Source organism: Corvus hawaiiensis, chromosome 17, assembly GCF_020740725.1.
Source record: "Corvus hawaiiensis isolate bCorHaw1 chromosome 17, bCorHaw1.pri.cur, whole genome shotgun sequence".
Taxonomy (NCBI): Eukaryota; Metazoa; Chordata; class Aves; order Passeriformes; family Corvidae; genus Corvus; species Corvus hawaiiensis.
This window is the reverse complement of record NC_063229.1, coordinates 2,874,221-2,899,548: the sequence shown is the minus strand read 5'-3', so window position 1 is coordinate 2,899,548 and position 25,328 is coordinate 2,874,221. Positions and strand designations below refer to the sequence as shown.

The 25,328-nt window shown below is 47.5% G+C and overlaps 1 protein-coding gene across 1 annotated transcript; it reads left to right on the top strand.

Annotated features, from left to right (window-relative positions):
* The first annotated feature begins 1,559 nt into the window (after positions 1-1,559).
* On the top strand, positions 1,560-24,986 carry FAM83C (family with sequence similarity 83 member C). The gene is made up of 4 exons (XM_048322304.1): positions 1,560-2,389; positions 9,418-9,585; positions 13,904-14,028; positions 23,618-24,986. Exons 1-4 carry the CDS (start codon positions 1,835-1,837, stop codon positions 24,546-24,548), a joined length of 1,779 nt encoding a protein of 592 aa, XP_048178261.1. The 5' UTR covers positions 1,560-1,834; the 3' UTR covers positions 24,549-24,986.
* The last annotated feature ends 342 nt before the right edge of the window (positions 24,987-25,328 follow it).

Below are 25,328 nucleotides of genomic sequence, written 5' to 3'. Positions count from 1 at the left end.
AGCCCAGCCTGACAAGCTGGGCTGGAGGTGTTTACATCGTGTGTGCTTTCATGTGCTGAGGACCATGAGAAATTACTGGAGGGAGAGTAGATCATTACCAAACACCAGCTGGAGACAGTGCAAATCCCTTTACAGAATCAGCAGCAGCAAATATGCATTTGATGACTTTTTAAAAAATTCACACTCTTTTCAGCTCTTTAGGAAGGCAAACAGTAAGGTGGTGGTACACTTATTTTATGTTACCACCCTGGCAAAGCAGCTCCAGAAAAACACCCACCATGTTACAGCTCCTTCCCTTTGTTATTTTCCCCAAAACTCCTTACACTGGTTTGGCTGTTCACTTCACGTTTTAAGTTATTCTTTAAGATGTTCTAGCATTTATTTTCACCTGTAACGCTTCTGTGCCAGCAGCTTTGTTACAGTTTTGTCCCATCCCTGCTTTGCCCTTGCTTGCTGCATCACAGCCAACTGGCAGCCGACTTCTGTTTTCTGATTCAATCAATGCAGCTTTGCTTCTGTTCTTGCCATTTGCAGTCCTGCTGAGGCTTCATCCTGACTTCAGGCATCTAAAGACTAGACAACTAATCTGAACTAATCATCCCACTCAGCTGTAGCGCTTGGAGAGTGATAGTCCCTTGGGTACATGATTCATCCCAGCTGACTTAGAGCCTGGTGTCTGGATGTGCTGGCTCACGCTCAGGCATGGCCATCCCATTGACTATTGCCCCGTGGTTATTCCAGAGCACACATTTAGTTTTTAGATTACTTAATTTAATTTAATCTCAGGGGATTTTGTAGCTAAAAGGCCAATTGATTACATCAACTCTTCATCCAGTTCTTCATTCCTTGGTTGCCTGTGTGGAGTTCAGTAGCTCCAGGGTGAGCTGATCTCTGCTCCTCTGCAGTTCTTCACACATTGTGTTCTCGTGTGTGTTCCTACACAGTGCCTTAACTCACATAGCAATGTCTGCCTGTACTGTTCCTCCAAAACTTTTGGGAAGCTGGAGTTAACTAATCCCCAATAAGCAGCATGTGGGCAGTATCATCATCCACACAGCACCAGACTCCTAAGGTTGAATGTCCTTTCCTTGAAGGATTTCCAGGGAGATGCTAAAAGAGCATGTGAGGTGTTGCTCTTCCCACCTGCAATAGCTAATGACCAAGATTCCTGCTGTGATTCCTACAAACACTGTGACTCTGTGTGTCAAAAAACAGAGAGTTCTGGCTTCCCTTCCAGGTGCTGGTGTAGCAGAGCCAGGCTCCCAAGAAATGCTAAGGAGGAGCATTATCTGTGGCTCAGAGATGAGTAAGTCTCTTTGCCGAGTCTGATTACCCACTTGGGATATTTGTGTTTCGTTATAACTGACACTAAGCAGCATGTTTGATTTGGAACAAATTTCAAGCAGGAACAAGTTCCAGCATCTGCATTTCCACTGCAAGCACAGTGAGGGACAAAACAGGTTAGAGCCTGCTAGGCCAAGGGTGGGGACCTCTAGGGAAGGGAAGGGGAGGGGAGCACAGTACATTAATCAGTTACAAGGAAAAGGAAGGAACAGCTTGAAGAGCTGATACTCCTCCCTTGCAAAAGGGACACTCTAGGCACTGAGTATCAGGTGTGTGTCGGGGGAAGCCCGGTGAGGGAGCTGGGGAAAGCCGGCTCCTCCCCCCCCGAGTGCGAGGCTGTACCTGGTGATTAAGGAGTTGAGCTTATGCTGAGTCCTGAAGGAACCTGTTGGGAGGAGCTCAGGAGTGCAGGAGGGGGAGAAAAGACCTGAATACGGACACAGGACTAATCCAGCGGGAGAGACACCTCTCAGCATCAGCAGCTCCAGTCATGTTCAACTACCTGGCAGTCGAGGTGAGGCCCCAGCTCCACCGCAGCTATGGGAGCCAGCAAGGGGTGTCTGGGCCACTGAAGAGCCGCCTGGAGCAGCTGAAGAAGCCGTGGTGGAGGGAGCCCACCCCGCTGGTGCTCCAGCACAGCGAGACAGCCAGGCTGGCCATCGACGCCTTTCTTGAGCAGGGGGAGCGTGGCTACCTGAGCGCCATCGCCGAGGAGAGGGAGCTGCCGTTTCTTTCCACCTTGGACATGGAATATATCAGCCGTCAGAGGAACCAAAGCTTTCCAGACTCCAGTGCAATGAAAGACAAAGAAGCCGACCCTGGTGATGGGGACACTGGAGACAGGTTCTCCCTCAACTCTGAACTAACGTCGGGCACCTACTTCCCCCTCATGTCTGATGTGCACCCTCCGGAGCTGGAGCTGGGGTGGCCAGGGACGCCACTCCTCACAGTGTCTGGCCAGACTGAAGCTACTGTCATTTTCCAGAGAAACAAAACGAACAGCATTAAGGATTCGGTCCGGTCTCTGATCAGCCGGGCACGGACGGTACGTATAGAGCTGTGTCCCTTGAGGGGAGCCTTGTGCCGCAGCGCCCGGGGCCGGTGGCTGGTCCCACACCTGTAACCACACGCTCCACGCTGTCGCTGCTCTCTACATGTCTGGCATGATGTGATTGCTTTTTCTGCAGCAGCCCTGTAGCTGTTCCTGCTCCTTTCCTTTCTTGTAATTTCTTTTTGCCTGGGATTTCATGTCATCCAAGCAGTGCCCTTGCAGGCTCTCTGTGTCTGTGGCTGCAGGGATGCAGAGCAGTCCCAGAGCCTGGAGTGGGTGCGTGGCAGGGCCTGCAGTGTCCTTGGCTCTGTGTGTCCCTGTCAGCCCTTCTCCCCTGGCCAGAGAGTCTGCACAGCTGGGGCTCTTCTCCAACCCTGGACATCATTAAGCTGGACAAGAGAATAGCACTGGTGAGTTGCTGTCACAGAGCGAATCTCAGAATGGTTTGCATTGGAAGGAACCTTAAAGACCATCTCATTCCATGCCCTGCCATGGGCAGGGACACCTTCCACTATCCCAGGTTGCTCCAAGCCCCGTCCAGCCTGGCCTTGGACACTTCCAGGGATCCAGGGGCAGCCACAGCTTCTCTGGGCAGCCTAGGCCAGGACCTCACCACATATGACCTAAGTAAATTTGTGGGACTGAAAATCACTGCATGTGGTTTGAAGTAAGTTAGAATCCTGTCTCCTAGGTTTGATGTCTGTGCCTCTCTGGGGATGAGTAAGATCAGCCCATTTTGCCCCATTGCACAGTTTCTGGTGTGTTATTACAACCCTCAGATGTAATAAAAACCGGAAGACTACAGTGCCTGCCTACCAAGCACAATGCTGGCATGAATTTATTCACTCAATTATGCTGCTTGTTGTTTCTTTTGCTTTGCCAGTGTACTCTGTGTGGAAGAAGCAGCTCAGACAACTATCTCAGACACATTTTCAGCTTTTGTCTTTGTCCTCTTTATGGTTCTTTTCAGCTGTTTCACATTAAACTTCTTTTGTAGTATTTGTGTTGAGATATTGAGGAAACATTTAGAGCAAAGTTCACTTTAACCAGTCAGCTTCTGGCAATTTCTCTTATCACACCAGTAATTTCCTATTTAACTTTACAGTCACTCCTTACATTCATTGTTGCCCGTGCAAAAGCAGGAGATAAGGAATCACCTGGACCTCTGTTTGCAACTCACGTGTGATCTTCTATCACCGTCAGCAGAGCGGAGCAAATGAATTTATGTATTCCCAGCAGCTCACATTGCTGCACAGCATCAAAACATCCTCAAAGAGCCACATATCAGTGAAGTTTGGGCATGATATAAGGTGAATGGGGATCTTTTTTCTTTCGCCCAAAAGAGCATTTTGCCACACGAGCTGCTGCTCAGTCGTAAGCAGCCCTTGCTTAATGCCTGAACTTCTATTGCATCTTATAGGCAATTACAGGAAGTTTTCGTCCAGGAAGTAAGTGACAAAAAACTTTGTTTGTCTTTGCAGGCAGCTGATTTATGGTATCTTAAATGATCTGAAAAGTTCTGTGATATTGACTCCATCCTTGTCAGCAGTGGGGATTAAGGCACAGTCATGGCAGAATGCACAGAGTAAATGATTACCAAAAAATGTCCTCCCATCACCCAGCACGTGTCCCAGATTTTCAGTGATATCATGATCCTTTAAGCCACAGGAAAAACATCTTGCTGCTTCCTCAGTTCACAGGAACTTCTCAGTTGCTGCGGGCAAGTTGCCCGGGCAGTGGATGCTTTATTGTACTTTCAGTACATTCTGAGCTTTTTGCTTTCTTTGCTTGGGTTGACAAAGCCCTGACAATCTTCAGCCCTTCATGTTCAAGCTGGAGGTTTCACACTGTGTGTTTTACTGTTGTGTGAAATGTGAGAATGAGTTTTTAAGTATCTTACTGATTTATTACTGGTGTTCTACTGGCTTCTGGGTTAGCAGCTCTGGCCAGTGCTTCCCATGATTAACTCTATGATTGATGGTAATTCCAGCTCATTCACAACCCCAGTTACACATATTTAAGTACTTACTGAGTCATTTTGCTCAACAAACCATCCAAAAGGATGTTTCTTATGTGTCTTAAAACAGCAACCAGAGGTAAAAAACTTCCTTTGCTTGAAGCGCCAGTATGAACCATTTGGAGAACCACCTGGTTTTTTGCTCTGCAGCTGCTGTTTCTGTATTTCCAATATTTTTGCCACTAGACTTTTAGCTTTTGTCATAGATCCCTCTTTTAGAGTGTTTCTCCTCCTGTGGGGGATACAGTGCTGGTGTTGAGATGTTGAGATCCCCAACTGCTTTTCCCAGATCCTGTAGACAGGTGTGTCTTGAAATGCTGTTTGCTTCTTCCCTGGTAAAGTCACACAGAACAATGCCAGCTGACATCTCTTGCAACCAGCATATTTGTACAGACAAATTAGCATAAGCAGCATTTGTTTCATTAGCACCTTTTGCTGGTGCAGTTGGTCTTTCGCCTTCACTGTATTTAACCAGCTCTCTTTGAAGACGGATGTTCAGATTTGAGCTTTTCTCTTTGCAGACATAAGAAGATGCAGTGCAGCCACACCTTTGTCTTCATTTGATAATACTATTACAATTTTGCTCTTGCTGGATGAGCTCCAACCTGGTTTGAACTGCCCATGCTGCTTCTTTCACCCCTCTTGTACACCTTAGACTCTGGCTGTGTGCTCATGTCTGTACCTGGTGGCAGAAGGGTCCCTGATGGTCCCCAGGGAAGCAAGAGATCAAATGGCACCACTGTAGTAATGACCCAAACCACACTGCTATTGGCAAATACCAGTAAAACCAGCTGTGCTGGTTAGAAACCAGACAGATGGCAAACCCCAGTGGGGTTCTGGTAAGCGCTGTAATTCCTAAAGTGATGACTCCAGTAATTGCTGAATTGTGAGTTTCCAGAAGTGGGTTTGGAAATGTCATGGTTTAACCCTACAATGGCAAGGTGTGATTTTTTTTTAAAGCCTGTGGGGCAGCTGTGTCTCTGTAACATCCTGACCTGCCAAGGCCAAGCCATGGGCTCAGGGGCCGTGACCAGCATGGTGAGGAGCAGGGATGCTCCAAGCCAGCCCCAATCTTGCAGCCCCCACCACTGAAACAGAGGGGCTGGAGGCACTGACACAGGTTTAGGTTTGTGAGGTCCAATTGACTTGAATGCCCAAAGCTTTAAATGTGAGACATGAGTTGTCAGGAGCCTGAACTGCAGATGGTACTTGGATACCCAACTCCCACTGCTATAAAGAGCTGTTTGGAATGACCTTCAAAGCGGGTTGGTTTTGTTTTTTAATGACCATATGTTCTTAGGAGGTTTGAGGGGGAAAACCTTCCAGGGTCTTCTTCCCCCAAAATTTCTTGGGGTTGATCTTATGTTATTGTAAGAGCTGCCTGCTTTGATTTTCAAAAAGGTTGTGCTGATCTGAGGGCCCTTATGGATACCCTCAGTTAGAATGAGCAGCCCCACACGGGCACGGGCATCTCCCTGTGCAGGGAGGGCACAGCAGCACGCACAGGGCTGCCGTCCTTCCTGTCCAGCATCGGCCGTGCTGCACACCAGGAGCGCTGGGAAGGAAGGTGTGAGCAGAGCTGCAGCCTGCTCCACCTCCCGACCAAGTAAAGACCCGCTCTGGAAAGCCTGGGTGTGACTACCAGGGCTTCACCCAGCTTGCACAAGCTGGCCCCGCTGCCTGGGGCTCTCGCTGACGCCGCAGCCCGGCCACCAGGCTGCCAGGAGCCACCTGCATCCAGCCTGGGCATCGGCTGCCACGGGGGACTGTGCCTTGTGCTGCTGCCTGCTCAGCCCCATCCCTCTCACAGTGAGCACTGAGGCCCTGGCAGTGCCAGTTTTGGGCAAGGATCAGCCCTGAATTGTGGCAACCAGCCCTGCCAAAGCCTGCACGCACTGGAAGAGGAAAGCAAGATGGTGTGAACCTCCTGTGCACCCTGGGTGCAGGCAGGGCCCCATAACATGTGGGATCAGGGGACAAAGGAGCATCGGTCTTCCTTGACTCCGTCACACTGACTTCCCAAGCAGAGTTTAGATTGTCCCCAGGACAAAGCCTGCCTCAAACTTAAGCTTGAGATGAGCTCGAATATCGCGAGGCGAAGTCTGGCTGAGAGGAACTTGCCTGAGGCTTTACACAAGGTCGGGGTATAGTTTTTTCACAGTGCTTCATCATCAGAGGATGTGTGACCCATCAAAGAAATTTGGCGAAATTGCAGTTGGCCTTTGGCTGGGGGACAGTGTGGAGAGATGTGGCAAAGTCCTTTTACACTGTGGGTCTCAGTGGTACCTTGTGCTGATGGACCAGCAGCAACGTTAATTTGGGAAGTTGAAGATGATTCTCAGTGCTTGCAGAGCTCCTCCAGGGCGTACTCTGCTCTCCATGAGATATGGGCACGTTTCAAGAGGGGAGAAGTTTGCCAAACCCTTGTAAGGCTTCTGGGAAGACAACACTGACAAGGGCTACAAAAAGAGGTGCCCTTGGGAGTCAGGTTCTGCAGCCTGTATCTCCCAGGGCCAGGGTGAGAGGGTGGAGATGTGGTTTTGGCCTGGACAGCAGGAATGATTTTTAGCTCTTGACAGCTGCCTTGTGTCCCGTGTGGATGTCTGGGATCATACAATCCCCTGGGAAGGTTCTTCCCCAAACCCTGCTGTGGTGAGCTGGGCCTCGGGCCTCTTGCAAGATGTTGAGGACCAATGACAGTGTGTTGGGGACAAAACAGAGCCACGAAATCTTGTCCCTCTGCAAAAGGGCTCAATTGCCAAGGGAGCAGGAATCAGCCTTGTGCCATTGCTGTCCTCTCTGCTGTGGCTCTGTGCAAAGGTCTCTCCATGGCGTGTGCAGTCTGAGAGCAGCCAGCTCCCCAGGCAGAAGACTGGGCTGGAGAGCACGGGGAAGCCCAGGGGCCCCGCTCTGCCTGTGGCAGCACTGAGGCCACGAGTGTGAGCCTAGAAAGAGGCAGTTTATTAATGAAAACGGAGCAGAAGAGCTACTGGGCACTGAGCAATCTGGGCCAGTGTGGCAGTCTGGAGCAGAAATCCAAGGACAGTTAAACTTGGAGCTCCTCTCCTCTTTTCTGAAGCTATTCCAGATCAGATCCATGCCATGACTTCAATTTCCCCTGTTCCTATTTAAAGCTTGAATCACTGCACATGTAAAAGCTGACCTCACTGCCATCCTCTGCATTTAGCTCATGGTTTGAAGAGGAGCAGGTGAGCAGCAGCAGCAGAGGAAGGCTCACCCTGCAGGGGTGAGATCCACGGGGTGATTTGAACTATGGAGAGTTGCATTTGTGGCCATGCATGTAACACAGGCAGGGGAGGTGCTGGAAAACAGGCTCCCTCCTCACGGGGGCATGATGGCAGCAGGACTGACTGACTGACTGATGCATTTCATGTGCCACGTGTGGTGCCAGGGCATGAACACTGAGAAGCAGAATAGTCTGTTGGAGCTTCACTCCCAATTTTAGTGGGTTTTGAGTCGTGTATTTGGGCATTCTCTGGTAGGTGCAGAAACACAAATCAGGGTTATACACCCAATTTACAAGCAGCAGTTACCTTATTCACTATGATATGGTAAAGATGGGGACTAAAGTACTTGGGCAGTTCCATTATTTTTTTCAGCTTTTGAAAAGAAGTTTGCCTGATGGTAAATCCTTCCCTACATTTTTTCATCCTGCAGTGTGTTCCCATCTTTCATGAGTTCTCAGTGTGAACTGCTGATGGTTCAAGATCTGTGACCAGGTTGCTCTGTACCCTCAGGTGCAGTGACAAATCATCCTGCTCAGCAAGTGCTCTCCTGCCTGTTCCTTCCTTCCCCCTGATTCCCACCACTGGCGGTGACAGCCAACAACAGATGGATCCCAACAGTCACTTCCTCATCCAAATAATGGCCCTCTCAATTGTCTGCTGGCAACTTCACTCCATGAGGAACAGAGCAACAGGGTCTCCAATCCCATCTGAATCTATTTATGGCTGATTTCCCTTGATGCATTATTCTTGTTGCAGGTCATTCTGTACTTTGAATTTTCTAGTCCTGGGTCAACTCACTTGTAGTGGCTGCTTGTCATGACCTACCTTTTGTTTTCTGTATTTTCATTCCAGTTTTTGGATAATTCATGTAGCCATGACAGTCTGCTGCCTCCCACTCCATCTCCTCAGTGGGATGGATTGCCATGGCCTTTTTCAACCTTATTCTTTAAAGAACTGGCAGTTCTCTTTAAAATTCTTTTCCTTTTTAAGACCCCTTCCTTGGAGACTTTATCTTAACTTTACTGAGATACATGTATTTTTATTTTTATTTTTATTTTTCAATAATCTTAGCGTTATTTCTTCTTTCTCCTGTCAGGTTTCATACCCATCACTTGCATCCCTGGCTGCATGAGCAGGAGTTCTGCCAGCAGGGAAAGGGAAGGGATCCTTTCCACGCACATTATTCTCTGATTTTGTCTAGGCACCCTTAGGATCTAATCTTGGAACGAGGACTTGTACATACTTAATCAGGATACCTTCTCCCTCACCTGGCAGTGTGTCTGTCCTGAAAAAAAATTGTACTTTTTCATATTAATCTGCCAGTCATGTAGAGTCACTCTTGCTGATTGAACAATGATTTTGCTCAGTCTCAGCTCTTGTTTATATGCTTTGCTCTTGGCATATTTTCTTAAGGCAACACATACTTGTTGCACCACTGACATTCAAAGTTTGTGTACATGTTACCCTTTCAGCTATTCCTTTCTGCAAATAACAGATGAGACAGGAGGTACCTGGATGGGGATTGTCTTCATAATTATTAAAATTTTATTTTAGCTGCCACAGTGGGGTAAGAGCTGTTAAACACAAAGGTCCAGAATCATCTCCACTCAGGTGGCCACAGAGGCTCAGTAACTCAGGAGGTTTGAATAGTTTAAAGCACATAGTTTAAAGCACAATTCACTTGGGCATGAGATTTCAACAGTCTCTTGTGTTTCTTTCCTCCCCCCACCCCCCCCCACCTCTTTTCTCCTGGCCAGGTGATAGCAATTGTGATGGATCTGTTTACAGACATGGAAATTCTGTGTGACCTGCTGGAGGCCTCAAGCAGACGGCACATCCCCGTTTACCTGATCCTGGATGAAGAGTACTTGAAGCATTTTGTGGAAATGTGCAATAAAATGGCTCTTACTCAGGACAGCTTCCCAGTAAGTTTTCAGTCACACACTGGATATGATAAACAGGTCTCGGAATTGATAAAAATGATGTACCCTGTGTTCTGTTCCCTCTGCCTGGTCCCTAGGACTCATCCCTTCTCCCTAGGATCTGTCCCTTCTCTCACTGTCTTAGGCTAAGAGACCATGGCTGTTTGCTCTAGGAAATTGAGATCTGCCTGGACATAAAGAGGAAGGTGTGCAGGAGCCTACTAGTCCCATATATTGATGTTTTGTGGTCCGCACTTCAGTTTTCCATGCAAGGAATGGGAAGTTGGGGCCAATGAGATGCAGTGAGTTGCTGAGCATTTTGCTGGGCTGGTGCAGAGATGCAGAGGGAGGCCAGGAAATTTAGTTTATGTGAACCTGTATCATCTGGACACAGGAGGAGAGGGCACAGCCTCTGCTCTAGGACATAGAATTCCAAGAATTAAATTGCTCATAGTTCAGATCGCTGAGCTCAGGGATTTAAATTCTCCCCAGAGCTACTGCAGGGCAATAGCTGGGAGGGCAAGCAGTGAGTCCCCTCAGATGTCCTGCTGCAAACCCCAGCACTTCCTTCTGCTGAACCCACAGGTTAAAAATCTCACATTAAGATCTGCTTTTAGGCTTTGCAATTCAGTTGTGAGTCCATGAGGGATTTGTGAAAAACCCAATTCCTGCTCAGTGGGTGCCCATCCCCCAGCGTGTGGGGCCCAGAGCAGATAAACAGTAAAAATGAACATGACAGCGCCACAAGCTCTCTTGGGAACTTGCAGCCCCATAGATGCACCCCAGTATCCTGCTCTCCCCATTTCTGGCTACCATCCATCAATGGAAGTTGGTTCTTTTGTTGTCATTTGTTATTCCTGTAAAGCCAGCAGTGCTGGCTATGCTCCTTCCCTGGGTGTGAGGATTCCCTGGAGCACTGACTCTACTGCAGCCACCAGTTTGATAGGTTTTCCCTTCAATTTTGTGGGGAACAGTTGAAAAATTTCCAGTTAGCTCAAAAGCATTCCTAGCTAAAAAACAAGCTAGGGACAATGCAAAAATAATGTTTTACAGCATATTCCAAATAGATGCAGTCATAAATGTCTTTATTTTCCCTCATTTTTAACCTGTCTACACAAAGGTTAATTTAGAGAGGCTTCTTTAGAGAAGCACTCAGTGCTATGGTCCAGTTGACAAGGTTGGACTTGATGACCTTGAATGTCTTTTCCAACCTAAATGATTCTGTGATTCTTCCACTGTGCTGGGGAAGCTCTGTCCTGTCTTGCTTCTTACAAGCCAGACCCATTTCATCCTGCCTCTTGAGATGGCAGCTCTTAGGGAAAACTGCTCCATGCTGGAGCATGTTTGCTTCCACAAATAGCTTCCTCACTGAAGTGACCTGGTGGGTTCAGATGAATTCCATCTCTCTAAAATATATTTCATTGCTTCTTATCCAAGAGGTGCCCATTTTTAAAATTAAAATTAAAAGGAGTTTATATCCATGGAGATGCCTATGTGTCTTTGTTAGGCCTGATGTCATGTCTTGTGCTTGAATGGGTAATTAACACTTGCCTCCCCATTCCATGACTCACTAGCAGCTCTCCATCTGAAGTGTCTCTTATGCTGATGCACCTAAGCAGTCCATTACCTACAGGCTGGATACACATCTGAGTGGAATGAGGGTACATATTTTATGCCTGCCTCTAAGTTGTGACAGGATGTGGTGGTAAATCTCCATTTGGAATAATTGGTGACAATTTGGGGTTGAATGGGGAATTTGGGGTAATTGCCCCTCTGGCGTCTTACTTCTGACAACAACATGTGAGTCTGCTGGTGGCAAATTCCAGTGCTGAGCATCAGAAAATCCCACGTGGAGCATCGGGCAGCGGTGACAGAAGAAGCCTTAACTTGGAGTTTTCAAGCATCCATCTGCTGCATCTGGAACTACTGCCTGGATGGAGCAAGAGTAGTACCTGGCAGTCCTGCAAGACTGCAGGATTCTCATCTTGTTGGGTTGATTCAGGGCCTGGGTTGACAAGAGGAAGAAGAGGATGATTAAAATCAACCAAATATCAGAAACTCACCCAGCCTTGGAAGGGATAAAGGGAGTGAAGAAATACTGTGGTGACAAATTTATAGAATGTCCCTTACCTGAAGTTGTTTTAATTTCCCCAGGAAGGAGGGGGGGAGGAAGCTCCTCCCAGTGAGAACCAGTATTACTAAAACCTTGGCACTGGAAGAAAAAAAATCCCTGTGTTGACTGGCCACAGGACAAGGTGAACCCCTCCCCAGGTATCCAGCGTTATCTTGGTCTGATTCAGGAACTTGTGGTGTCATTTCAGAGGATCACAGGTTAATGCAAGTCAGCAGGGACCTTAGGATGTCATCAAGTCCAGCCTCCCACTCAAACCAGCGTCGCCTGTGAGGTCAGGGCCTTACCTGGTCTCGTCTTGCAGATCTCCAAGCATGGAGACTGCACAGTCTCTCTGGATAACTTGTTCCAATGCACAACTGTCCTTACAGGGAAAAGGTTTCTCCCTGCTCATAGGTGGCAGATGAGGGTATGTTCTGGGACAGAAAAAGCCAACAAGTGAGAGCCACAGTGTGAAAATTGTGAAGTTTCAGCTCCGTCCCTTCTAGAAGTTTCCATGAACTCAAAAGAAGACTGAACCAGTACTTGGAGGAGAGATCATGGTGGGGTTCCCACTGAGACAAACCACAAGAAGCTCAGGAAATCTCCTGAGCAGAAAACAGGGGCAGCAGCAATATTAGGGGCAGCATCATAAATGATGGCCCTCTTCCTGCTCTTCCCAGCTGCCATGGCCCACTGCAAGAGGGAGCTGGGTAGGCTCTGGTCTGGAGGAGCAGATTTGCTGCTGCTGTGCAGCCCTGGAGGGCAATGGTGCTCCTGGGTGGGCTGGGTGACCCTCACTGCAATGTGAGAGCCCAGCCTTTCCCACCTGGTGGGTGTTCCCGGAGGGAAGCACAGCTCCTGCCCGCGGGGACTCAGGTGGCAGAGGGAAGCCACCCGGGGGGAGCCGCTGCCCAGGAGCCTCCTGCTCCTCACCCGAGGGTGCCAGGCTGCCCCGAGCCCCGAGGGGGGCAGGAGAAGGGGGCACAGGGGTGCCCAGGGGCGGCTCGGGAAGGGTGGAAGGGGAGCAGCGGGGAACATCTGCAGGCGAATCCCAGCTGCTGGTGCTTGTCCCCGGCCTGAGCCGGGCCAGAAATCTGCTGGGTTGGCGGAGGGCCACGGCCACGTTCCCCGAGCGCCCACCTCTGCCAGGGGCAGATCGGCCCCGACGCCGAACCAGCTGCTGTAGGGCTTTGTCTGTCGCTGGGCTGATGCTCCGCAGGGATGAGGTGCCCACAGAGGAATCTGCCGGTCAAATGCAGCTGGTGACAGCTTGTGACAGCTCCTGGGATTCCAGAGGTGCTACAGGTGTCAGGGGAGCTGGCCTGGAGGGCAGGAAGAGTGGCCTGGAGGACAGGAAGGGATGACCTGGCAGCCCCGCGTAGGTGTAAGCCTTAGGGATGTTTATTTACATGCCAGATGTTTTGTTTGGCACTGTATCACACAGAGCAGGTCAGTAACAGTTTCCAGTGACTGTTCTGCTCTTCTGCCTCCCTCACCCGAGGTGCAAGTAACGTTATGGGCAAACGCCTCACATTATGAAAAAGGCTCCTGATGGATACCAAGAGCCATATTCCCCAGTTTATTCTGGGCAGTTGGTTTTACAGGCCAAAGCTGTATCAGACAAGTATTTGCAGTTTTCAAACAGTGGAGCATCAGTTGAGTACAGCACCTGAAAATGTTAATATCATTTAAAATTTTATTGATAAAAGGAAATCCTTAAAATGTAGATATTCCTCTCTCTAAGTCTTTTTTTCATTGAGCGATGTTTTAGTTTTAAGCCTGTCATTGTATAAAATCAGAGCAGACATTCTATTGATTAGAAACTAGTAGGCTGTTTTGGCCAAAATTTAGTTCAATGCAGAGCCATCAGCTAGTGTGGGGAGTTGAATGTTATTAATAATCTGGAAGAAATTGCATAGTTTTACATGCTTCAGAAGTGATCTGTAGGCTCTTAGGATTCTCCCAAGTTTTTTTCAAACTAGAATTTGCACTTGAGTGCAACTTGTTAATTTTTGCCGTTGTTTTTATCCTGTAGAAGCCGGCAGTGTGACAAAATATTTGGTATGTAGGAGCCAAGAAATACTTAATGCCTTGTTGAGTTCTACCTCTTGGCACGAGCTGGAGGGAGTCCAGCAGTGATGCACAAGGGAACATCTCAGTTTAGTTCAGTACATGGCCCCTTACCAACTCTCCTTGCTTTGGTTTCAGAACATGCGCATAAGATGCCTGAGTGGAGACACGTACTACAGCAAAGCAGGCAAGAAATTTGCAGGCCAGGTTCTGGAGAAGTTTGTCCTGGTTGATTGTGACCAAGTTCTTGCTGGTACATACAGGTAAGAAAATACAGCAACTACTGTGGCAGAGACTGTTGTCACTGAGGAAATATTCCTTACCAAAATACTGAATGATGTAACTCCTAGTGCTGCATGTTGGTTCAGCAGCTGCCCTGCGTTCACCTCAGGCAGTGCTTTCACAGTTTTCCAAGCCTCCATCTTATCCACCCTCCCTGCCCTTTCCTTAGCTGAAGACCTCAGACTTTTCAGTCTTTCCTCATACAGCGGCTGCTGCATCCCTCAGCCTTTTTAATTCTGTTTTTCTGCACTCTCTCTGACCTCACTACCTCCTTCTTGAGGTGCAGAGACCAGAACTGCATGTGGTCCCCCTGATACGCTGCACCAAGGTGTTCGAGAGGGGTAAAAGGTGCCCAGACTCTGGTTTGTGATTGTGGCCCTTGCTGGCAGGGGCCAACACTCACTGCATGTTTTAGTTGCCATTGCACTCCAAGTTGATAACGTCAGACAACTGCTGCTGCTGGTTCCGAGCTCCTTTCTGAGCTGCTCCAGGTTCAGCATCATACAGACCATTTTCCCCTATGGATACACCACATTTTCCTTTACTGAAGTTCATCTGCCACATATTTGTCCACTTGCTCAGTTCTGTGAGGTCCTTCTGGATTCGCTCACCTTCAGTGAGGTATCCAACCACCTGAAGGAACTGAGCATCTTCTGCAAACCTGGGGATTTCACTGCACCCCTCCATGCCTGAGGGCATCCATGTGCTCACTGGCTCCCTCACCAAGCTCCAGCAGGTTCGTGAGGCTGGGCTTGCCTTTGCCTTTGCCCTGTTGTCCGTGCTTCTCCATGCTAGCAGGAATCTTTTTCTTCACAGCACACTCTGCATGCCCCAGGGTAGAGGGCAGCTCCAGTGGTGTGTGGGCCTCAAGACCACATTCAGAGGCCTCTCTGTAGGTGTGGTCATACTGGAAACCTCCCAGCCCTTGGCCTTTCTGGTGGTGCTGATACACAGGAGTGAAACACATCTCAGTGCCACCAACACCAGGGATAGATGCAGGAAGTTCATTGAGGTTCTCAGCTATGGCCTTGCCATCACCCTTTTGACCCCCAGGCCTCAAATGAGCCCACTGATTCCTTGGCTGCCAGTACAGCACTTGTGAGCAACCTACAGCCCCAGTCATCCTGGGGATTTTTGGTCTGCTCCCTTTCAACTCTTTTTGACCTATTGCTGCATTTTTACATAGTTGACTTTCTTGAGATTGAACCTCCACATGCTGCATTTATTTAGTTTGCTCTCCACTAAAGAGTTAAAATTGTGTTGTGATCATTCTTACAAACGGGTTCTTCCACTTCTGCCTCTGGAACCAAGTCTTACACACCATTCTAGACCACATCCTGAATCACATCTTTTCTTGTGGGTCAAACAATTTAGACTAGTTAATTCTAGCATGTAATAATTTATTGCTTCCAAAAAGTTTTCTCCATGGCTCATCCCAGTGAAGCATTAACCTGTATGTGCTTCACTGGGATGAGCTCCCACTATTGCTGCCCATCCTAATTTTGCAGCCTCTGTGATCTCAGTTAACATTGTTCTCCATCACAGTTCTGATCAGAGGGTCAGGACTACTGTTCTGGTGCTATATTTTTATTACTAGACTCTTTTTAGTTACTTTTCCACCTGCAGATCTTTCCCACAGTATTTTCACACTGTTGAGCATCATATTATCCTTCATGAACAGTGCAGCTCCTCAGGACAGCCTGCTCTGATATTTCTGTGAATTTGGTGTCCTGGCAATACTTTTATTCTCCTTCCACCAGATCTCCTTGAACACTGCTCTCCCTCTCCCTTTCTCTCTCTTTCCATCTCTCTGTGAGCATGTGCTGGACCCTCAGGCTACCAGTGTCCTTGTCAGTGCTGTAACTTCAAGCTGCACTTTCTCCTCTGGTGTTGACTTCATCATCTCCAAGAGTGGAGGTCTCATCTCATCAAACTCTGGCAAAATGAATGAAAAATGGAAGTACATGGTTGAACATGGTTGTGTCAAATCTCTAAGCAACATGGACAGCAGTGTCTGGTAGCATTTTGACCATCCTAAGACACTTAAAAACAATGGAGTGAATCACTGCCTGGAAACACAGGATCCTAGAATCATAGAATTGGTTAGGTTGGAAAAGGCCTCTAAGACCCTTGAGTCCAAGCATTCCCTCAGCACTGCTGAGCCCACAACTAACCCACGTCACATCTACTCATCTTTTAAACCCCCTATCCATCTCCATGGGCTGCAGGAGCAGGGAGCACATAACTGGACCACTCAGTTTTGAATGGCTAAAGCTGAGCATGTGTCAGCTGGATTGAACTGCACAGCTGGAGGAATATCTGATTTCCCTGGGGCCCAGAGTCAGGGTATTGCTGAAAATGCAGGTGCAGCTCTCTGGGTCAGTTCCTCCCCGTGCTGTTCAGGGCAGGGACTGGGGGCTGTCATGTGCTCTCTTTCTACAGATCTCTGCAGAGCTGAAACTTCTGGAATTCTGGAAGATAGTATTTCAGTTGAATAGGGTCTTACATCTGATTCTGTGGTGTGCCAGTAAGCACAGGATGTTCTGGACTAACAGAAACAGTCTCTTCTCAAGGAATTTGTTCAACAGTTGTCAGAAACACTTCCACAGGAGAAAATCAGGATGTCTGCTCCTGAGTTAGTGCAACCTGTATAGGAGATATTTCAATTACTGTCCCTGCAGATAGGAAAGCCAGATGCAAAGGATAAGAACAGTTACCGAGTAAAGCCAAAGATCCAGGGTGGAACCAGGGGTGTCTCGGGATGATACAGGAATGAGGGTAAGAGTGTCCTTACCCTGCAGCAGGTTTTGCAGTTCACCAATGCAGTGTGCAAGGATCAGGGGTTTCAGAACTCTGGGGTTTTATGTTGTACGTGCTTCTCTATGTTCAGTTTACCATCAGAGACTCTTTCCCACCATGTCTGGCCTCCATGATACCCTCTGGCAATGGCTTATGCAGTTTAATTTATGTTTTGTGTGAAGAAGTGATCTGTGGTGTTTACAGTAGACCTACTGCTAGATAATTATATTTGATGTCCCCAAAGTCCCACAAAATCAGTGGGTACAGAAAATCAGTGTTTCCTATTTACTTTCTTGGCTGCATCCATGATTTTACCCTCCCCCATTATAATCCCTCATGTGAATCACCTCTTCTCCAGGTGAAGTATCCTTGGCTTTTTAGTAATTTCTTGTATCCAGAGTTTGAATTTATTGACATTTAATTGTCCATCATTTTGTCACATATTCCCCCCTTACAATAAGATCCTCTTGTAGCTTCTGTTTATCCAGTTTTCTTTTGATCCACAATAATTTTGCCACGAGCTCTGACACGGACAATTTCTACAGTTTTTTAGGACTTGCCTCAATATGTTGAACAGCATTGATCCCAGCACAAAACCTGTGGGTTTCCAGTGGCTAAATTAAACCTATTGCTAATGTTTGTATCTTTAATCAACTGCTACTTCTTGAGAAGACCTTCCTTTGTATGTACTCCATGATCACTTAATTTTTCTAGCAACAAAAATGGTCTTTGCTGAATGACCATGTCAAAATCTCTTTGAAAGTTCAATTTTGATACATCAAGCACATCTGTGTGCTTGCTGCCTCCTACAAAGATCTGTAAGAGGCTTTTGAGGCATGGCTTCCTTCCACAAAAACATGCTGAGTCTACAGCATTATGATTATAGTTATTTATGCATCTAATCATTTTACTCCCTATTTGCTTCTACCAGTTTGTTCAGTATGGAAATAAGACTGGCTGGTTTGTAGTTTTCCAGAAGCTCTTTAAAAGGTTCCCATGTAATACTTTCCATTCCTCTGCTACTATGTTCAATATTAAATGATAGGTTGTTCCCTGGTTCATAATTGGAAAATCGCTGACTTCCAGTTTTTGAAGGCTGTTTGCTTTAATATTTTTGGTTAATGCACCTTTTAACTATGGTGAGTTTTTTTAATGATTTAAAATGTCTTTATTTTGATAGGTACATTTTCTCTGAGATCTAAAATAGCATCTTTTAACAATCTTCATGCCACCTCAAGCATTTAACCTTTTCGATTACTCTTTTAAATTTCTTTTTAATAGCATTCCTTGCTTTCTCTTTGAAGTTAAGCATTACTGTTGTGGATTATTTTGGTCCTGAAAGAATATTTGATATGGGTAGGTCATGGTTATTTTTTGCTGAGTGGCCTTCCCAAAGAAACTCCCTGAACTGTTGATGTTATTTCTCCTTCTGTTGGCTTTCTGGTTCGTTTTTCCAAAAAGTGGTCATTTATAGTGTCTAAATGCAGTCTCGGCAACTCTCCTTATAGTGGCCCCCATTCAACCTGGCAGGATCTCCCTTTATTCCTCTGCTTTCTGCCTTCTTAGTCTCTCAGCACCCCCTCAATGTGGCTTATTTACCATCAGCAGCACTCTGCTCGCAAAGTTCCCACTACAGCCACTGTGCACTTTTCTAAACACAGCTTTATTTGTTCAGATGTTCTCCATTGATTCTAGTTCCTTACCCAAGTGTCACTGATTTCCATCCTGTCCTTTTATCAGAATACAGTTTTCTTGCATTTATTTTTAAAGTGAAGCATGTGATCCCAAACTGTGTGACCTTCTACATGTCCCAGCTTTGGTCTGTAGCAATCCACTGCTTCCTGCTGTCCATTGGGTTACTCCAGTCTGGCAGCTCTGCAACGAGGAGATGAGCAATGAAGAAAAGGACCCAAATATGCAGAAATACTTCAACTGTCCTTCTGCTTCCACAGGTTTTATTCATGCATACTACAAGAACAACATGGAACTGTGTCAGGGGGGTTTAGGCTGGAGATCAGGGAAAGGCTCTTCCCCCAGAGGGTGCTGGGCACTGCCCAGGCTCCCCAGGGAATGGGCACGGCCCCGAGGCTGCCAGAGCTCCAGGAGTGTTTGGACAATGCTCTCAGGCACAGGGTGGGATTGTTGGGATGTCTGTGCAGGGCCAGGGGTTGGAGTGGATCATCCCAGTGGGTCCCTTCCCACTCAGGATGTTCTGTGATTCTATGATTCTTTAACTTATTCTGATCTATTGCTGCCTATTGGTACAGATCAAGCATATTTTTGCAGCATTTCTAAATATGGAAACTAAGCTCACTGCTCTTGTCTTAAACAAATGTAGGCAAATTAGTTTAGACCCTTCAACTCTTACGTGTACATTGATTAAATGTTTAACATTGTATTTCTTCTAAATGAAGGGGAAAAAAAACTAGATTGAGGTATCTAGGCAAAGCAATAATCTAAAATCTTAAATGTAATTATATATCTAGCTATTTAGGATTATTCTGGGCACCAGAAGAAATAGGGTGTTTATTTGAGCACTTAAGGTATTTACTGTTTCAGCAGGTGAGAGGAGCCCAAGGGCAAATAGGGGCTAGAGCTAAACAGGATCTTGAACAGGAAAAGAAGAGTAAACACTTGCCAGGCTAGAAACAGAGAAAAGAGCTGGTATTGTCAGCCTGAAAGGGAGTTATGTGGCTGTTTGAGTTGTCTTAGAGGAGATTAAATTTCTCTGCTGAAAATGAAAGATGGTCGCGCTATCAGGGTGTGCCTTGCCATGGGCACAGAGAGGAAGGAGCTCAGTGTTTGCTGTAGTGGGAAACTCAAGATCTGGGGTTGAAGCTGACACAGCAGCTGAAACTGAAAAATGAGAGGCAAAAGTTTACAGGAGTACAAAAGCTCTGCACGTGGCTTCAGGAGAAATAAATCTGAAGTACAGAAGTGTTTGGCAATGGACAGATAAACTACATGGGTTTGAAGCTGGAGGAAGCTTAGAATTTCTTTCAAAGAAAGGTGCTTATACTCGCAGGTATCCATGGCCCAAGCAAAAGGAAAGAGCTTTGAAGGGGGAGTTCCAGATCTAGCTTGATGAGGAGTCACCTCAAGAAAGAAATTCTAATTAAGCAGGAAGTGAGTGTGTAAGGAGTGGGAAGCACAGTGCATCAGCAAGGGAAGCCCAGGTGACACACACAGCAGTGCAGTGACATCACCAGGAGATGAGTTATGGACAGCCTTGCTGGGCACACCAAAGCAGGGAGGAGCAAATCCTCAGGTGTGTAAATAAAAAGTGAATCCAGGAGAAAGAGACAAGGTCTGCTGCTGGAAGGATGAATAAGAAGTAAGAGATAACAGACATGGGTGCCCAAATTAGTTGAATACATTGCATGGTTTGGATCAAAAGGAAGATGAAAATCAAGGAATGGAAATTATTTCAAGTGTGTTGGGAGCAAGCTAAAAGAGCTTGCTGCAATAAAGGCAGGTCGTTGTTACCTTATCAAAGAAAATGTCACTTGAAATGGAAGGTCTAGTAATGAGTGTTATGTGGTACATGCATTTAGCCATGAGCAAAAAAAAACCCATAGAAGTTTGTGTTGGCATATGGAAAGAAAAGAATGGCTTTGTGACAGCCCAAGTGACACAAGAGCAATAAAGATGAGTTTGAGAAACTATTGAAAGAAGCAAAAAACCTTCTGCTGCAAATTGGTATCTCGTCCGTTGGAAAGAGCTGAAGCAGAGAGGCTGAGTGTGGAGATCTGGAGTCACCCGTACAAACAGCTGAGGAAAGGCAAAGGCCACCGTGACCCCAAAGCAGAGCACGGCTCTACAGGGGGGCACGCAGGGAACTAATCTGGGTGTCGAAAATGCTGCTGAGACAGAGACTTGTGGAACACCGCAGGTGCTCTCCCCACTCCTGCTCGGCCCACGCCAGAGCCCCGGGGCAGGGGATGCTGCGAGGACTGGCCGGGGTCCCCCACGGCCCGGAGATGATGCTGTACCTCCATCTCCCGGCCAAGGGCTGAGCTGCACCGCTCCCGGAGAGTCCGAAGGCAGGGTAGGGAGGAGGGGATCCTATCCTGCAGCCATTCTCTCTCAGAATCCTTTGTGTCCCAGGGTGATCTAGAACTGCTGTGAGAAGCAGTTTTTTATAGGGGAAAAACAGTGTCAGGAAAATCCAACCTCTCTCAGACGCTCCCATGAAGTTTTAGCATCCAGGGTGGCCTGCAGGAGGAGGAGCTCCATAGCCCACGAGGGTGTTCTGTTGTGCAAAGAAGTACCTCTTCTTGTCTGTATTGGATTTGTAACCTGTGAACTTCAGCCAGTGCCTCACTTTTACACCAGAAATCATTCCCTGGCTATTTCCTCCAGGCCATTCTGGGAAGAAAAGACCTTTATCAGTTTGTAGTGATGGGAATAGCCATGGCTGGTGAGACCACATTGTCCCACCCTGGAAACCTGTCCTGTGGCAAGGAGGGCTGTGCCACCAGGGGACTTGGATGATTCCTTCCAGAGCCTGTCATGACACAGAGTGAGCAGGACCCCATTGGATCAGCACGGGAAACTGGGACACAGGAATGCCTGGACTGGGGCAAGAGCTGTAAGAGGCACCAGGGACAGGGACAGTCATAAGGCTGGGGAAGTGCTCTCCCCTCACAGGGGGAAGGGCAGTTCACATGGGTGAGAGGAGATGGCTGGGTGCACTGGGACTGGGGACAATGTTGTGACAATGTGGCCAGAGCCACCAGCACTCTTGGGAGCCAGGAAGTGCCCTGGGACAGATGCCTTTGACAGTGTCGATCCATGAAATCTCCCCTGTCTGGACTCCTGCATTTCTTCAAAGAACTCTCAGGGCTTTTTGAGAGATAACATTCCTTTGCCAAAGCTGTCTTTCCTATTATCTCATGTTTCCTATGTGGCCATAAATTGTATTCTTTAGAAGAGTCTCTAGTAATTTCTGTATCTACACAACTTATATCTATCTAATTTGTGAGACTTAATGGTCTGGAACATTAAAAACATTATATCACATTAGCACCCTCCCATTCTCCTGATAGCCAGAGCCCTTTCAAGTGGGAGATAGTACAGCCTGGTTAGGAGCTGAGCTATTGCATCCTGGCATTCCCTTGGTGCTCTTGGGTTGATGTTCACCACTCCTGCCCAGTGGCTGATATCTGCTCTGTTGATGTTTTCCAAACTCTTCTACAGAGATCTCAACAGGAGACTGATCCTCCCTTATGTTCTGTACAAAGGGGGGCTCAGGGCAGCCCAAGCTCCTGTACAATAAAGGGATGCAGAGGAATTATCTGAACACTCCTGTTACACACGGACCATGTGCCTCAAAAAGAGCTGAATATTTCTTCTTTCACCTTTTGCAATGTGTGACCCAGCCTTTTTCAAAGATGGTCTCTCTGGGCTATGGAGCTTCTTCTCTGTCATTTAGCCATCCCAGCTAGTTTCTGGTTTGGTTTTTTTCCCCTAATATCTCTGTGAAGGGATGCATTTGCTTTGAGCCTCCAGAATGGTATTTCTGAGTACTCTTCATGCCACCCACAAAGATCTTTTCATTCTTTTACTACTTTTTCATTCTTACCTAATGTACCTGGCTTGATATGAAGCAGCAGAGTATTTTTTTCATTTTATGCTTCTCTTTGGGGTGTGATTGCTGAGTGTAAACATAACCAACACCAGTCCGACCTATAACAACTGCCGAGTGCTCAGGGACAAGCCTCAAGAGCTGGATTTCCTACTACAAGTTCCCAAATAGCTGTCTTGTGAGCTAAACATTGACAAGGTCCCAAAACACAGTGCCAGTATCTTGTCCTGAAATGACATTTACTTGAGAATGTAATCTCCCATGGCAATTGCTATCCTGGAGCTCCTGTCATTTTATCCTGCTCTTCAGAATCAGTGTCTTGCTTTAGCAGCCGATAACACAGCACTCAGCTGGTACTGCCACCTCTGAAAATTCTGGTTTATTTGACACATTTAGTCTGCTGGTCTGGTTTGACTACAGGAAGAATAAAAAATCAGCTGATGACTGGGATGACCAGAAGCCTGGGGATCCCACTCTGGAAGGAACTTCCCTGTTTAATCAGGAAAAGGAAGATTAGGAGAATGTGGTTACAGTCTGTAGCTATACTGGGGAAGAGCTAAATAGGGTACAGTTTGGGTACAAACAAGAGGTAGAGTTAAACACGTAAGGAAAATTTGCAGAGTGGCAATTAATGGAAGTTTTTCCTCAGCTAGGGCAAAACCACTTTGGTTTTAAGGTAGAATATGACAAGCTCCCAGAAAAGATCCCAAAACACTTAACTGTGAGGGCAGGGACTGTTGAGCCAAGAATGAACTTCTATTGCATTTGGGAATCCCGCAGCAATGCTTATAGCAAACATCACCAGCCTTCCTGGTTCTGAGGTATTCCTGTGGTCTCTGGAGACCTTCATTCCTCAAGGCAGTGCCCAAGAGCTCCGTTCCTCACTTCCTGCCTGCCCAAGCAGCTCCTACAAGCCCATCATGTGTTGCAGATGTCAGGACATGAGACTCCTGCCAAGACGAGGGGGCCCCAAGCTGAAATTAAACAACCACTTTAGGGCTGCTCTTTTGTAATTATGTGATGAGCATGTTCATCTCCATGAGCAGTCTCACACCTGCCTACTTAGAGAAAGTTTTAACACGACAAATTGGGTAGCAATCCATCACTGGGATGTTAAAATCCATGCTAGGCATTTTGGCACTCTGTGAACTAAAGTTACATGTGTTTTGTTTCTTTTCCTGCAGTTTCACCTGGCTTTGCAGCCAAGTCCACACTGGCCTGGTGACCCACTTCCGTGGGCAAATTGTTGCAGAGTTTGACAAGGAATTCCGGTACTTGTATGCAGAGTCCAGAGCAGTGACCAGCTTCTGTGTGCCAGATCCCGGGACATGTCTCTCTTCTTGGAATACCTCAAAAGTTGACAACTATCTTTTAAAACCCACTCAGGGGAATGATACTGAGACCCTAAGCCCCTCCAGCAGCCTTTCCAATGTGAGCATCAGGAGCATAAAAGTGTCTCCCTTTATGAAAAACTCCAGCTGCAGTGCACACCAGGAAAAGCAAGATTCCAGCTCCGATTCTGGCAATAAAAAGGGGAAGGAAGACACATTCCTGAAGCCCACTTGCCCTAAACAGCAAGAAGAACCACCAGACTCAGCAAACAGTCCTCCAAATAAACCCACCCCAGCCTCGTATCCCAAATCAAACCTCATAACAGCAAGGACATTCCTGCAGCCAGAGCCTTCCTCCAATAAACCTGGTTATCAGGGGGACACTAAGGCCGACAGCAGCCACTGCTCCCCACCGAGAGCAGGGCAGCTGCTGCAGTCCCTGTCGGAGGGTACTGGGAGCAATGGGACAAGCCTGAAGCAGAGAGGGCCTGTGGCCACCTCCGGGGAGCTGCCAGCTGAAAATGAGAATGTGTTTTATGGGGTGGAAAAGAGACAGAGCCCTGGACACGGCCATTTTGACCTGTTCTCCCCATACAACCACCTCAAACGGGATAAAAAGTCCGTAGTGCCTTGCTACGACAAGTTCCCGGAGGACGTGCTGCTGGAAAAGAACAGCGCGTATGGGGCGGAGAAGAGAATGACTCTGGGGCACAGCAAGCTGGACCTGATCACCAAGTACAACAAGCTAAAATCCAAACACATACACAGTCGGTTCGAACTGTGACCTAGGCCTCGAGCTGGCCTCTGGTCTGATTTTCCAGGGGGTGCTTTTCCCCACCCAATCATCACACCTGGGGCTTGGAATCAAAACACGGGTGGCAAATTAGTCTTGTTCCTGTTAAAAGGTGTCTAATCTATGTAGATGACTGATTCAGACGAGCTTAGCACTACAGCTCAAATTTTCAATTACATGATTGTGGCAGGAGGGAGAAAAGCACATAAACATAATCCACAATCTTTTTACCCATTTGGGAAAGAACCATTTCCCCTCAAACTTACAGCAAAGCCATTGCTACAGCTAGAAACTGGCCACTGAGGTCTTCAGGGCGAGTCCTGGTTCTCTCCATGCTGAGCAATTCCTCTCCTCTTATCCATATGGTGAAAATGAAATGGCCAAAGGCAGGGGGATGTGAAAAATAAAGGAGTTGTTCTGCTGGAAAAAGCCGTGTTGGGTCCTGGTGGGAGGGTGAGCACTGAGCATGGTCAGGGCCCTGCCATACTGAGCTGTGCCAGGCCAGGAGGGGCAGGGACGTGTCTGGGCACATGTTTGGCATCTGCACACGGCTGACATTGGCACATCAGTGGTGTCAGCACACAGATGGGGGCTGCTCCTTGGGCACACCTGAACACTGGTGGCAGCTGACACAGGTGGCCCTGGTGTAGAAGGAGTGAGGCGCTCAGGTGGCACCTGGGTCATGGGTGGCCTGTCAGCACACAGGTGACACGTCTGCTGTCCTACACCACGAGTGACAGCACGGAGGGGATGCCCAGGCACGGCTCGTGC

What these genes read in the sequence shown, in the direction of transcription:
- FAM83C (XM_048322304.1), top strand. Translation starts at nt 1,835, where the DNA reads ATGTTCAACTACCTGGCAGTCGAGGTGAGGCCCCAGCTCCACCGCAGC. An exon ending in TTACTCAGGACAGCTTCCCA is followed by an intron (nt 9,586 to 13,903) that starts GTAAGTTTTCAG and finishes CTTTGGTTTCAG; the next exon opens with AACATGCGCATAAGATGCCT. An exon ending in GTTCTTGCTGGTACATACAG is followed by an intron (nt 14,029 to 23,617) that starts GTAAGAAAATAC and finishes CTTTTCCTGCAG; the next exon opens with TTTCACCTGGCTTTGCAGCC.